The 13,411-nt window shown below is 39.8% G+C and overlaps 1 protein-coding gene across 2 annotated transcripts in view; it reads left to right on the forward strand.

The window, feature by feature from the left end:
• Kcnip4 (potassium voltage-gated channel interacting protein 4) overlaps positions 1-13,411 on the forward strand; it is a 479,245-nt gene that overhangs the window by 262,539 nt on the left and 203,295 nt on the right. The window contains exon 1 of one of the 2 annotated variants that reach the window (XM_026403133.2): positions 9,255-9,366. The exons of the other annotated variant lie outside the window; for it this stretch is intronic. Coding sequence (XP_026258918.1) covers positions 9,255-9,366 — 112 coding nt within the window. Of the gene's footprint in view, positions 1-9,254; positions 9,367-13,411 lie in introns of those variants that run through there. 2 annotated transcript variants of the gene reach the window in all.

Below are 13,411 nucleotides of genomic sequence, written 5' to 3' on the forward strand. Positions count from 1 at the left end.
TTGGCACAACCCAGTTTTATTGCTGTTTTTTTCCTTGAATAAGGCAAACCATGCTAGCCTCAATTTCCTCACTTTTAAAATGGACTGCTATAAAGGATAAGTGAGACAAAGCCTGCAAAAATGTAAATCAAGATAAGATTGTCTAAATTAATCATGGAAAATTGTAGATGTCCAGAAAGGGTTAGAGTTGATTTTTTATTTGACGGGTTAAGACACCAGCACATTTCAAAGCAGGGTTCTTGGAGAAATTGGCTGAAGATCTTCAGGAATAAAGCCCCTCCTTCCCCTCAGTTTTGTTACCACTGTGCACAGTCTTTCTGAAAGCCATGACCTATGACTTTCTCATGTTCCGGGGATTTCACACTTTAACTAGAAGTGAAAACCTCGGCAGCTGAAGAGCTTCCTGATTTCTGGTTTTCTCTGTCCTAGTACATCTGAGCCAGCTGATTAGAGTTTTACATGAGAGTGTCCTTTCTCCAACTAAAAAGCACCTTCTCCTCTAGTCTCTTTTGTAATCCTACCAGAAATTCCAGAAAGGAGGAGCATTCTCCCAGTTATGCATACTACAGCATCCAATCTTGGTAACTCAGGATGCATGCCTACCTGCTTCTGACCACTAAAATGAAAGGGGATGGTCCCTATCTGATAATCTATATCTTCTAAATTTTAACATTTTGAAATGTGTGTTCCTCAGAGTCATTTGTGTGTGTGTGTGTGTGTGCGTGTGCATGTGTGAAAATTGGAAGTTCAGACACAAGAATGGTAATTAAAGCTATTCTTTCCTTTTCAGAGACAAGATTCTTTTTCTGTACATGAAAATGCATACACTGACAGAGGCATGCACATTTATCTCAATTGTCCAATGAAGTAGAGTCTGTCTTTGCAGATTTCTGTTTAGGTTAGCTTTTCTTATTTGGAGAATTATTTATTAGTAGTATATCTGCATGGTAGGCAGAATGTGACCTCTCAAAGATATCTATCATTGTGCCTGGGACCTGTAGATATTTTAGATTACGAAAGGTAATTAAATAGAATTACAATCACTTACCAGCTTCTCTTAAAGGAAGACAAGCATCCTGGATTATCCAGGTGGGCCCAATATAATCACAAAGAGAGAAGAAGAGAAAGCAGAAGAATAAGTGTCAGAGTAATGCTATGTGAAGAACCCAGCTGGCTGTTACTGGCCCTGACCACAAGCCAAGACATGTGGGAAGCCTCTAGAAGCTGGAAAATGGACTCTCTCCTTGAGCCTGCAAAGGAATTCAGTGCTGCCAACTCCTTAATTTTAGTCCAGGGAGACCCTTTTCAGACTCTGAACTTCAGAACTATAAGAATATGAATTTCATCCCTTACCAAGTTTGTGATAACTTTTCATAGCAGCAACAGGAAACTAATAGCCAGTTTTAGTATGACAACAACACATGTGCAATGTAGAAAATAAGCAACCTCAGGCAGATAAACTACAATAATGATTGGCTATGAGTCCCAGGAAGGGCTCAATCCCCCAGAGAATTCCCGTTCCAGTTCTCCAGGGCTTTGTATTTGGAACCCAAGTAAGGGGAAATTCTCCCCTCCCTCCCTCCCTCCCTCCCTCCCTCCCTCCCTCCCTCCCTCCCTCCCTCCCTCTTTTCCTCCCTTCCTTCCTACCATTCTTCTTTCCAATCCTTCCTTCCTTCCTTCCTTCCTTCCTTCCTTCCTTCCTTCCTTCCTTCCTTCCACTGGGGATTAAACTCAGGAGCATTTGACCACTAAGCCACATTTCCAGCCCTATTTTGTGTTTCATTTACAGACAGGATCTCACTGAATTGTTTAGCACCTTGCTTTTGCTGAGGTTGGCTTTGAACTGGCGATCCTCCTGCATCAGCCTCCTGAGCTGCTGGGATTACAGACCTGCACCACCATGCCTGGCATTCATTTATTTTTAAATAAGGGTTTAATCCCTTACCAAAAAGTTTAATTGAAATGTGGCCCCCAGCTTCACCTGCTGCTAGTTTATATACTGGAAGCCATTCATAGATATTTCCGAATTCAGGGAGCACTAGCAGCATTAGCAGTCTTGAGCAGTAATATGAACACATGCCATGTTAGTCCTGGCCTTCAAAGCCAATTCACATGTTTTCTCTTTATTGAAGACTTTTTTTAAAATTTCACTTGAAGAAATTTCTTTCCCCTTCTTGCTTCCATCCTCTCTATTATGTTGACATCTAAACTCCCTATTTTCTTGGGAAAAGCAATGGAGTGGTCCAATAATATAGGTAAGCCTCCTGGTGGTCAGGACTGAGCTACTGACCTCAGCAATTATATTTAGAGAATGAACACCCACCTTGACCCACAGCCTTCATCCTGTGGGCACCCCTCAATGTTTGCTCTGTGCTTTGTTCAACACTTATGGAGAATATGCACAGCTCTCAGCTTGGTGCAAAGGGGACTTGTCTCACAATGGGTTTCAGTGGTTCTGACCTTGCAGACAAGGGAAGACCCTTGCAATAATTTGTGTGTGTGTGTGTGTGTGTGTGTGTGTGTGTGTGTGTGTGTGTGTTGAGCATAAATGCAAGAAAGAGAGAGGGAGAAAGACAGCACAAGGATAAACAGAAGGATCGGAAATAGTCTGAGAAGAATCTTGAGAACTATACAAAATATTCTTTCTAGATTATTCCTACACCTCTTTATGAAATAAAATATGATCAGAAAAATCACTCTATCTCACATTTAAGCCTGCTGAGGTTTTTTTTTGTTTTGTTTTGTTTTTTGTTTTTTTTTTTTTTTGTTCCCCCAAAGCCCAGCTATGATGCAGCAAATGAAATCATGCAGTTCTAAGAACTGCCCAGGTCAGGTTCTGGGAATTCTGTGCCTAAGAACTGAGCCAAAATGATAAAGTAATGAATCCATGGCAGCAGGGCCCACACCAAAATGAGGGGGAAAGTGCCACAGGAGTTGTTCCAGACTTGGAGCATAGGGACAGGGCCAATTCATGTAGTGCAATACCCATGGAGACATGATTCATTGTGCTTTTAAAACTACCTGTTCCAATTCCAAGGTCATCTGAAGCTTCATCTAAGAACCAGCTGATGAGGTTTCTATACAGGAATCATGGACCCAGACACTGGCAGAGCAGGGGTATATGACCAATTCAAGAATAAATTATTTCTTGCCTATAACTTTTTTCTATACTCTTCTTTATTTCCATTTCAGATCAATCTGTGTGCTCTCTGTGAGCTCCATATGCAGAAGACAGACCCTGTTCATTTTTATGGTCTTGAATCTCTCACAGTATCTGAGTAGAGGAGTGCCTATTTCTTCGTTCTCATTTCTCTCTTCTTCTCTTTCTCTCTTCATTCCTTCCTTTAGCTTTCTCCTGCTTCTCCCTCTATTCTGAGCCCCTTCTCTTATCTTATTGCTTTTTCTATTGCTTTCCTAACCTGTTTTTACAAGACAGAACTTGATTCCAAACATTTACACTTCAGAATGAGATTTAGGCCACATTGTACCTTTACAAAGATCATTTGCATTTTAAGCTTTATTTTTCTTTATAGAACGCATCCACAATTTTAAAAATGAATAAAAACAAATATGGTGATCTTGATATACACCTCCCCTCATGGGTGAGAACATGGATCTTGTGTGAGGATACTAGAGGCCAGGCCCCAGGTGTTGATGTCTAGAATGAAGCATTGGGCAAGTTACTTAAGCTTTCATGTCTCAAAATGCTCATCTATACAGCGGGGTATATAATAGTCTATCCCACTGGAACGTCAAGAAAATTCACTGTGATAGTTTATGTGAATCACACAGTACACTATATCAGATGGTGGGGACTCTATTTTTGTAATACTAATTATAATAAAGAAAAGGAAAAATTAGTATTAAATTATAATTCATGCCCTAATGTCTCCCAGTAAGGTGATACGTGACAGACACTTTTTATAGAAAGACCATAAGGAAAGGGGTCTGACAAGAGTATCAGAACTTGCATGCTTGGATTGGATTGTTTGCCTCGGAAACCCATTCAGTTTAGTCCAGCAAAGTCCAGGTAAAGGGAAATAAGAGAAGAAGAAAAGAAAAAAAAAAGAGCGAGCAAGAAATATCATAAGTCACAAGGAAAGTTTATCTTCTAATGAAAATGATCTAATTGCACATCCAAGTAATCTGCTAATACATTTATATGAAGATCTCATACTGCACTTGCTTTGATTATAATATACCTGAGAACTATTTTATAACACATTAGTGCAATATTGCTAGAAGCTTTTGGATATGAAAGGTACATTTTCCCCTAATTCTCTTTAAAATTGTAATCAACCTTGTGGATTCAACAGGGCATGCAAACAAGAAGGCTGTGATGCTTAATTATTTAATGGACATTCAAATACTTATTTTAAAGAAATCCATTCACGATACTTTTACCAACCTTGCAGATAGAGCTGCAGTTATGTGAAATAGCTTGAGTCCTATTTGGCCATATAGTTCATCTAGAGAACATGTCGGGATCTTTCCAATGTAACTGAGGGATGGCAAGATGGAGAGGCATGATGCATTTTGGGTGGAGGAGTCACTGGGCGAAGAATAGAGGACACTTGAGAGGGTGAATAGCTTCTAGCATTTTGGTGAGGAAATCTTAAAACGACAAGAGACACAAAGGGTTACACATTGACCTTCCCCACCACTTGTCTTATCAGGTCCTGAGGTTCAGAAGTCTCCTTCACACTGTTCAGCTTCACCAGTATGGTGGAGGCTGCTTCTTTTTACCCATCCTTTCTTGGGAAAGTCACAGCTAGGGTCTAGTTTCAATGGAACCTTCCAGATCATGCAAACTGTACTGATGGCTTCCTTCTCAGCACAAATTGACCAAGTGAATACATTTTTCTCTTACAACTTTCTTTCTTTTTCACTTCTCAATGTATTATCCTGCTTTTACTTATACTAAACCAGTCAGGAATTGTAAAGCACAAGATTCCTTCAGCTTAAAATAATGCTTATGCCAAAGTTGCATATTTTGGAGTAGCCTTTGTTTATCCCCTTCCTAGACTAATAATCTTACATTTAACATTGACTTAACTAGTTCCTCTTTGCATCATCATTCTGTTTATATTTCTGGAGAGAAGGTAGGTAGTAAACATATCTAACATTTTTCTTGATCTTGTGACTTTTATTTCTGTATGTATATAGTGTTGACAGGGTGAGGAGCATTTCTTAAGCAGAGAATATCATCTGGTGAAATTTCAAACTGAAGTTATAACAAGAAGGGAAGAGAGTTATTAATTTCAGATTTTAGTAAGTCATCCCATTTGAGAATATTTAAGGGATCCCAATGGATCCATGTAAAAAAACTGAAGGCCCTTTCAATGACCCTCTCTCTCTCTCTCTCTCTCAGACTGGTCAATTGACTGGGGCATGCCTTCTCAGAGAAAAGTTTTAACTTTCCTGTGAGTTGCTTTCAATATTTTCCCTTTGTCCTTTGCCACATCCTCCGCTAAAGAGCCAATCACCATGATGCAGAGAGGCTTGAGAGTGAGATGGTGAAGGATGAAGTGTGTAGGATCTTGTACTCTTGACACCTGTGTCTAATCCCAAGTCTGCCAAGTAATATATAAGAGACTTAAGGCAAATTATTACTTAATCTCTTAAAGCCTGTTTTTTATCCTTGAAGCAAGAACAATAACATCAATCTCAGAGAAATATGAAAGGAGAAGATTTTAGAATTTAATTGATACTTATAACTACTCCATACATGCTGTAGGATATTTTGTTGGAATTAATTAAGTTTAAATCCTGGGTTTGCTCCTTATTGAATGTGATGTTCAAAATTGATTGAATCTCAATGCTCCTTATTATTTTTCTTCTTTGAAATAGTGATAATAATATCTGATTTATTTGTGGAAGGATTAAACTAATTTACACATTAAAAGTACTTAGCATGGTGCCTGGTATAAGTCAATGGGTAGGAAATCTCAGTGTATTCTTTTGATATTCCTTTTCTTTGGTGTGAAACACAGACTTCTGCAAGTCACAATCTATAATGCAAAGAAAGAGGTAAGCATGAGTATGAAGGGAAATGCCAGGATATATTTTAATATGTCAAACCTGGTTGGGTTAGCAAGTCATAGCAATAAAACAATATTTGGAATCATATTGTCTACTTTTTAAAATGATGCACAATCATCTATTCCTTCCCTGGTTATCCCCACAAAAACACATTTTCCCAGCATCTCTTCTCAGATGAAGCATGCAACTCTTTTGGTAGTGTTATTACTTTATGAAATCCTGGTGTGGGAGAGCTTGTGAAACAGACCCTGGAGTCCTTAAGAGGTACAAGATCCTGTCAATGGAGCAAACATTAAAAGCCCAGAAAAGGCAGCTCATGTGGATTGGGAAAGGCTGGACCTCCAAGAGGCTCAGCTGGTGGATCCTGCACTGAGAGTGCTATGGTCCTAGAGGGAAATCCTTCCTGGAACCAGCAAAATCATATTTATGCATCTTTATGTGAATTTCAAGGAGAGTGGGGATTTCATTCCTGAAAAGTGAGGCATGGAGCCATTTCAAAATATTTTGCTTAATTATTAATCAAGAGAACTTTTTGCTGAAATATGTTAAGGGATAGAAAGAGAAAAGCAAAGACTTTGGAAGAAGACAAAGCAAAGTTTGAGTTCTGGGTTTTCGGTGACCTTACTCAAGTCAATTAACCTCTCTATATTTTAGTTGTTTTCAAAAAATGGTGTGGTATTATGTAGGATCAAAAACCCTCCTACATTGGATTTGACCTCATTAATTTCTGTATTTTTTTAACGTTGACTAATTTTAGCAAAATGTGATAATTTCAGAAAATGATACTTAGAACATTTCTTTTCCCATCAACTGCTGAGATCAGCTTCCCCACCACTGGCTTCCTGACATAGCTGAAAACACATGGAATGGATGGTGGCTGGACCAAGATATTCCATCAATACATTATCCTAAATGAAAAGCACCGTTGTCAGGCCAGTGTGATGGCCCAAGTATATTCCTAGCACCTATAGGAGAAAAATAACCATGTAGTTAGGGTGATCAGTAAGCCTTCATGGAAAAAAATACTGGAACTAGACATTGGAGTAGGGGTGGCAGGACCAGGGAGGAGCAGAGTCCCATCATCGAAGGTGACCTTGTAAAGAGCAGGCACTTCATTCATAATCTCCAAGCTCCATGTGCTCAGCAGTTTGGGCTCAGGTCTCCAGTCTCATGGGCCATGAGAACAGGGCAGTACCATTCCATTTTAAACTGAGAAAACCCAGTCTCCTATGAACCAGTATCTCCAAGGTCACACAGCAAGCAAGGCCTAGAACCCAGACTTCACCCAGGTCCATTACCCAAACTTCAGTATGACAGACTATGTCTAGTGATAATGAAAATCGGTGCCCTCTGGTCTAACATCCCCCAGAACACTGCCCTCACTTCCTAAGTGGAGTCAACCCTCCTTTTTGGTGCCCAACTGGTCTTGTAAAGATTTCTATTCCATGAGCTGCTTAATTTATTGGTCACATTCCACTTCCTGTCCATCTCCCCCATCAAACTGTAAGCCCCTGAAGGATAAGGCTGGGCATTATTCACTATTCATAGCTCATAGTAACAGCTGAATAAATGGTAATAATAATTGAGTGGATGAGTGCACAGTGCCCACAGCTTGGCAAGTAAGTTGACTCCTTAATGCTTGAGTTTCCTTCCTGTAAAATAAAGATGATCATAATACCCACCACACCGGGTTGTGAGGATGAGTTAAGTGTTGGTAAATCACTGCAACATCAATGGGCACATAGTAAATACTCTGTAAATATTAACTGTTAATATGGGTTCATTTAATTTCCACAATTCCCTTTAAATGGAGAGCATTAAATGAAGTGTCATAATATTGACTTCACAGAATAAGAACTGTTCAGAGAGGTTAAATGCCTTGCAGAAGATCATAGAGCAAAGAAGAAGCAGAATCTGAATATGTTCCCAAGGTTCTGAGATATTATTTGTAAGCCTTTATGCTGTAGGTGCACACAGGGTCTCAGTTGATTCTCTTCCCCCTGTATTCAGGCTGGACTTCAGGAGAGTAGAAAAAAGCAACAGGGTGATTAAGTTAATGTGGTCTTAGCATAGCCCAGAGTCCTTGGTATTGCCCACAAAGCTGCTTCACTGCTTGGAGTGTTTTGGAATAGGACACTTGTAGGATCCTTGGGGCCAGCAATACCCACACTTCCCTGATGATATGAATCTCCAGTGTCTTGTTTGACAAAACACACTCCAGGATCCTTTGAATTAGACTCTCCACAAGAGAGTGTTTTTTAACAAACACTCAGAGTGATTTTTATTATCAGGGAAGTTTGTGAAACTTTGTTTTGAGAGAGGGTGAAAGTGTACTTTAAAGGATGGCAGTGATACCCTTGCTCCAGAGGGGGCAGTTACTGAGCATTGCTTTTTAAAGGTCTGCTTGTCCAGTCCTCTACTTGTGTTTGTAAACATAAGGAATCAATCAGTGTCCCTATAATGCCCTCCATGGGTTTGTAGGGACCACCACAGTGGTAGAATGGGGCAGGGGCTTGGATGTCTGATTGACAAAATCACTGAATGGTTTTCTTCCTATACACACCACCACCACCACCAAGAAAGAAAGATTTTAAAAGCTGCCCATGGGCTTGCAGAGAGCTTTCAGAAAGAAACTGTAGGCACCCGCCTGGAGAACTGATTTTTTTCCTAGCATCCAGATAGCTGGCTGAGCTGTCTCCCAGAGGAGGCTCTGGGAGGAGAGAGCAGCTGCTATGGCAAAAAGGGGACATTCACACGCTTCCCAAGCAGCAAAGTAGCGCGCAGCAGCCCTGCCCAGCCTCTCGTAGTCCACAACACTGGGAGAGCGCCCTGCTCTCCAGGGCAAGTTTCCTGGGAGTGTCCCTTCTCCACGGAAGCTTCAAAGTCTTCAGTGCTCCAACAGATGTTTCCCTCCCAGCTCTGAAGTCCAAGTACTCGCCGGTGGTTGCAGCGCAGAGTGCAGAGGCCAGCGTGCGCTGTGGTTGGGGGGCCCCAGCCAAGCAAATGCCAGGATCAGCATGAGAAGGTGGACTTTAGCTCAGGTCTGTCCTCACCCCGGGGGGCCGCCTGCTTTGCCCTGTGCATCTGCGAGGAGCTGCTCACTTTCCCCCCTTGCAAGTCTTTGTTCTAAGCCAGACGTTGCTCGGATTCTCTAATTAACTCCCTCCACTCCAAAGGGGTCCGGAGGCTGGGATGCTCTACGAGCTTAGAGGATGTTGACTCTCGAGTGGGAGTCGGAAGGACTGCAAACAGTGGGTATTGTTGTGATTATATGTGCATCTCTGAAGCTGCTTCATTTGCTGGGACTGATTGATTTTTCGGAAGGTAAAGTGGTCGCTCCCAGTCTGTGCTTTGGTCAGGTTAGGGTTAGGAAATGGACACATGCTGCACAAGTTGAGAAGGCTTAATACCCAAGTAAAAGTTTTTAAATATGCGTGCTTGAAATACAGCAGCCTAGCAACTGGACAGTTCATTTCTGTTGGCTCAGATATTTGCACTGGGAGGGAAGGGATTTTGTACAATTTTCTCTCTGCAAGAAATCCTTCTGGGTTTTTGGTGTTTCTGTGGGTTAAATATTTTCCAAGGTGGGAAGTTAGGGCTCTATGGGCTGGTAATACAGGTTGGGTTTTGGTTGTCAAGTTTGTGTTGGCTGCCACGCCTTGATATTGTGAGCAGAAGCTCAGGGTCTGTGTGTTCCTCACTAGTTAGGAGGTGCAGGGGTGGAGCTGGGTTGTTGATTATGATATAGACTGGGGAAGCTTCTGGTATAAGATTGAGTCAATGGGTGTTCAGTAAAACTATGTTTTGAGCACTTTAATTTGTAAAAGTGTCTCATTTACACTCCCAGAAGAGCTACTTTGATCATCTGTCAAAGTAGAAACCCATAAACCCAGAACAGCCCTGTTGCTACCAATAAATATTTTGTCCATGTAATATAAATTTTATTTTCACTATCCCAAACCAATTTTTGTCATTCAAAGATTGGAGAGCTTTAAAAAAAATAGTTGATTAACTTTGTTTTAACAATTTGAATATGTATATACACATACACATATATTTATTTCACAAAACAGTGCTTTAACCTAAGTAACATATTTTGAAGCATTTTAACTGAAATCACTTAATGCCATTTCTATATTCAAGCTTTTCATTCTTTCCAAGTTCAAGAATGGGGTTCCAGAGATGCTTGCTAATATTCTTTGCAGATAAGGATATGATCTTATGTGGCTGAGTTATGAGTATTCACTTCTCACATGGTATGTAACATGGGGAGGTAAAAACACTTAAACTTTCCTATGTTTCTTATGAGATTTCTAAATAAGGAGCTAAGACACATAGCTAAAATGACATCATCCCAAACTACATCTGGTGCACAGGTTGTTTCTGTTAATATGTTGATTATGGACAATGTATCATTCCTTCAGAAAATTATTTTTTTTTTCTACAAAATAGATACATGAGGTTCCAAGTATTCAGATCAATATAAGGACAGGACATAAGAAGTTTTTATGTAATTTTTATACCTTTTTTTTAAAGCATTCTCAATGTAAGACAAGATTTGCTTAGACACAATGAAAATAATATTGTAATTTGATGAAGTAGAACCCTAGATATGAGATTTTTCTGTTTTATACCACACAGTAATATTATTTAGCCCCTTAAAAGAAAACAATGCACAGAGAAACTTCTCAGAATGTGACCATCTTTCATTTTCTTGAGAGTTCTGCCTCAGTGCACTAATGCTGATGTCCTAATGAAATACAAGTAGGGTACTTTCCATTTCTATGATCAGAATAACTTGCTCTGTAACATTCGTCACCAAATTATTAGTTTTTAATCTCTGGAGTTGATTTGGGCATAGACCCCATATTTAGCGCACTATGTTGAAGGAGGCTTGGTTTCAGAGCTGATTCTAGAGGACAACCCCTGCTATGTGTTGGAGGAAGCCAACCTTCATATGGGTGGAAGATCTACATAGTTCTTTTAATGCTAATGTGGACTATAGGCATTTTAAAGTCAAAAGTCTCAAGTTTTAAGGCCTCTGTCAATGTCTCAGTTTTTTATTTTTTAATTTCTATGTTATGTCATTTAAAGTAGAAGGTTTTCAGATTAAAACTTCAAAGTGAGTTCAAACAATATTAAAAGTAGAATTGTAAACCTGACTCCTTCCCACTGGCATCAAAGAAAAAATATTAAGCTGTTCTGAAATGTCTTCCTTGAGATGAGTATCCAGGCCATACCCATATTCACATCTCAGTCCATTTTTCTATATACTTATAAATTTAGATATGCTTACATGTTTATAGATATTATGTGAAATGTGTAGTAACCTGGGAAAACTTTGGATTTGATGTACAATGTGAGCTCTGATCATGCTTAAGCACAAGGTTGCAGATTCCTACCATGTGTGAAGTAGGACCCATGTTAACTTGACAAATCAGAACTTTCTTGTTTTGAAATACAAAAAATGTTAGAAAATGCTGGTCTATTCCAACTCTTTCATTTTATGTAGGCAATGAATGCAACCCAGAGTGGCTAGCTGGGAACAGGCAGGACCTAAACCAAAGACCGCTGAATCCTACTCAGTGCTTTCCTTATTCCAACACACCTTCCTTTTACCCCTTTTCCCTAACACTGGGAAAGAGAATAAATGAAAACATACATAGAACTTTCCAGAATTCTCTAATCTTATCCTAACTGGTCACTAAAAGCTACTGGTCTTTTGCTTTTCTGAGGAAAATATATTCATATAAAATAAGATCACACCATATCTGCTTAATTTCTACCAGGATTTGACCCCAATCCTAGCATGGAATTCAGGCATGGGATGTAAGTGAGCCAATGTGGACCACATTGTGCTGAGGCTGATTAGAACAAAGACAAGTCAAGTGGTCTCATCCCATGATCCCTGGCCTAAGGTCCAAATTGGATTATGGTCTACATAATTCATACAATAAGTCCAAGTAGAGTGCAAGCATGGGACTCAATGAGGACATGAGAAATCTGGCCTATACCCCCTGCCTATGTTTTCTTAGATTAAGACAATGTCTAAACAGGAATAGAACCTAGACATTTTAAGAAACAGGGAAACATAGGATTACAAACAGAAAAAAAAAAAGGTCACAAGCTTACATCTTTATTCTTTCTAGATTCAGAAAATAAAAAGGGACAAGGGTTATCCTTGTGTAGATTACCAAACCTTCCCCTGAGCTTGCATTATCCAGCAACTAAGGTCAATAAAATGCCAGGGAATTCACTATTCCTTTTGGCAAAGAAGTAATGAACATGAGGCTCTGAGCAGAACTTTGAGCTTCTTTTAGGCATGGGTGAGCTTAGAGACTGTCCTTGGTCGACAATGGCACTTTAGTGGTGCCATGGTGGAGTATATCTTCCAGTGTGACTTTACATTGATTAGTTTAGAAAATACTTCTGAGTCTACATGAGTAAAAGGTCTATGTTAGTATGAGATAAAGCAGTTTACCTTAGTATTATCAGATCTAATGCTGCAGAGCTTCAGTTCTGGATACAAAAGTGTTAAGAGAAACAATTCTCCCACTGAAATTAGTTTTCAATTTTGGTCAAGCTCTATTAAAAAAAAAAAAATCTCGGCCAATTGAAATCCAAGATTTAGAAAGCAAAAGTAATTTGTAAAGAGGATTAGAATGGCTAATGAGATTTTACTATAATGATTTGAGGTTTTACACATATCCACTCATTAATAAGAGGAATGAGGAAGAACACTCACAAGCTTCATTCCATCATTTCACAGTTGAACATGTGATATATGTCATATTGAATTCTAAACATATGCAGAGCCCTCTGTTTGGTATTGACTGAGATGGTGAGATGGTGCAAGATGTACATGGAAGGAAGAGTCCCTCAGTAAGCCTCCATTCCGGTAAGGAACTCATGACAAAACAAGTCAGAAGGAAACAAGTGCCAGACACAGGAGTTAGCTACGACCTGCAAAAAACTAGGTGGAGTGGTACATTCAGAAAAGGAGACTGGGGAAGGCTTCACAGAGAAAGAACAGTCATATAGGACCTAGAAATGGGGCAAGAATTTCTCAAATTGGAGAAAATTGGGCAAAGAGCTTGAGCTATGTCCCCAAGCCCTGATGGTGGGTGGTTTGCATAGATAAGAGAAGTGAATCAGGTGTAGCTCTTGGAGCACATGGGTCTCAGATTTTTAAATGGAAGATGTGGCTGGAGAGGTCACTTTGGTTTCAACACTGGAAGAAAACAATTATTCCCTAATTGGAGATGAGCCCTCAATTCCAAGTCTTCAATTTTGGGAGAACAAATGGGAGTAGATAATGATGAGATGAGAGGGTGGGAGCAGTGGTATTAGCTATGCTTTCTTGGCAGTA

The sequence above is a fragment of the Urocitellus parryii genome, chromosome 10 (assembly GCF_045843805.1).
Source record: "Urocitellus parryii isolate mUroPar1 chromosome 10, mUroPar1.hap1, whole genome shotgun sequence".
Lineage (NCBI taxonomy): Eukaryota > Metazoa > Chordata > Mammalia > Rodentia > Sciuridae > Urocitellus > Urocitellus parryii.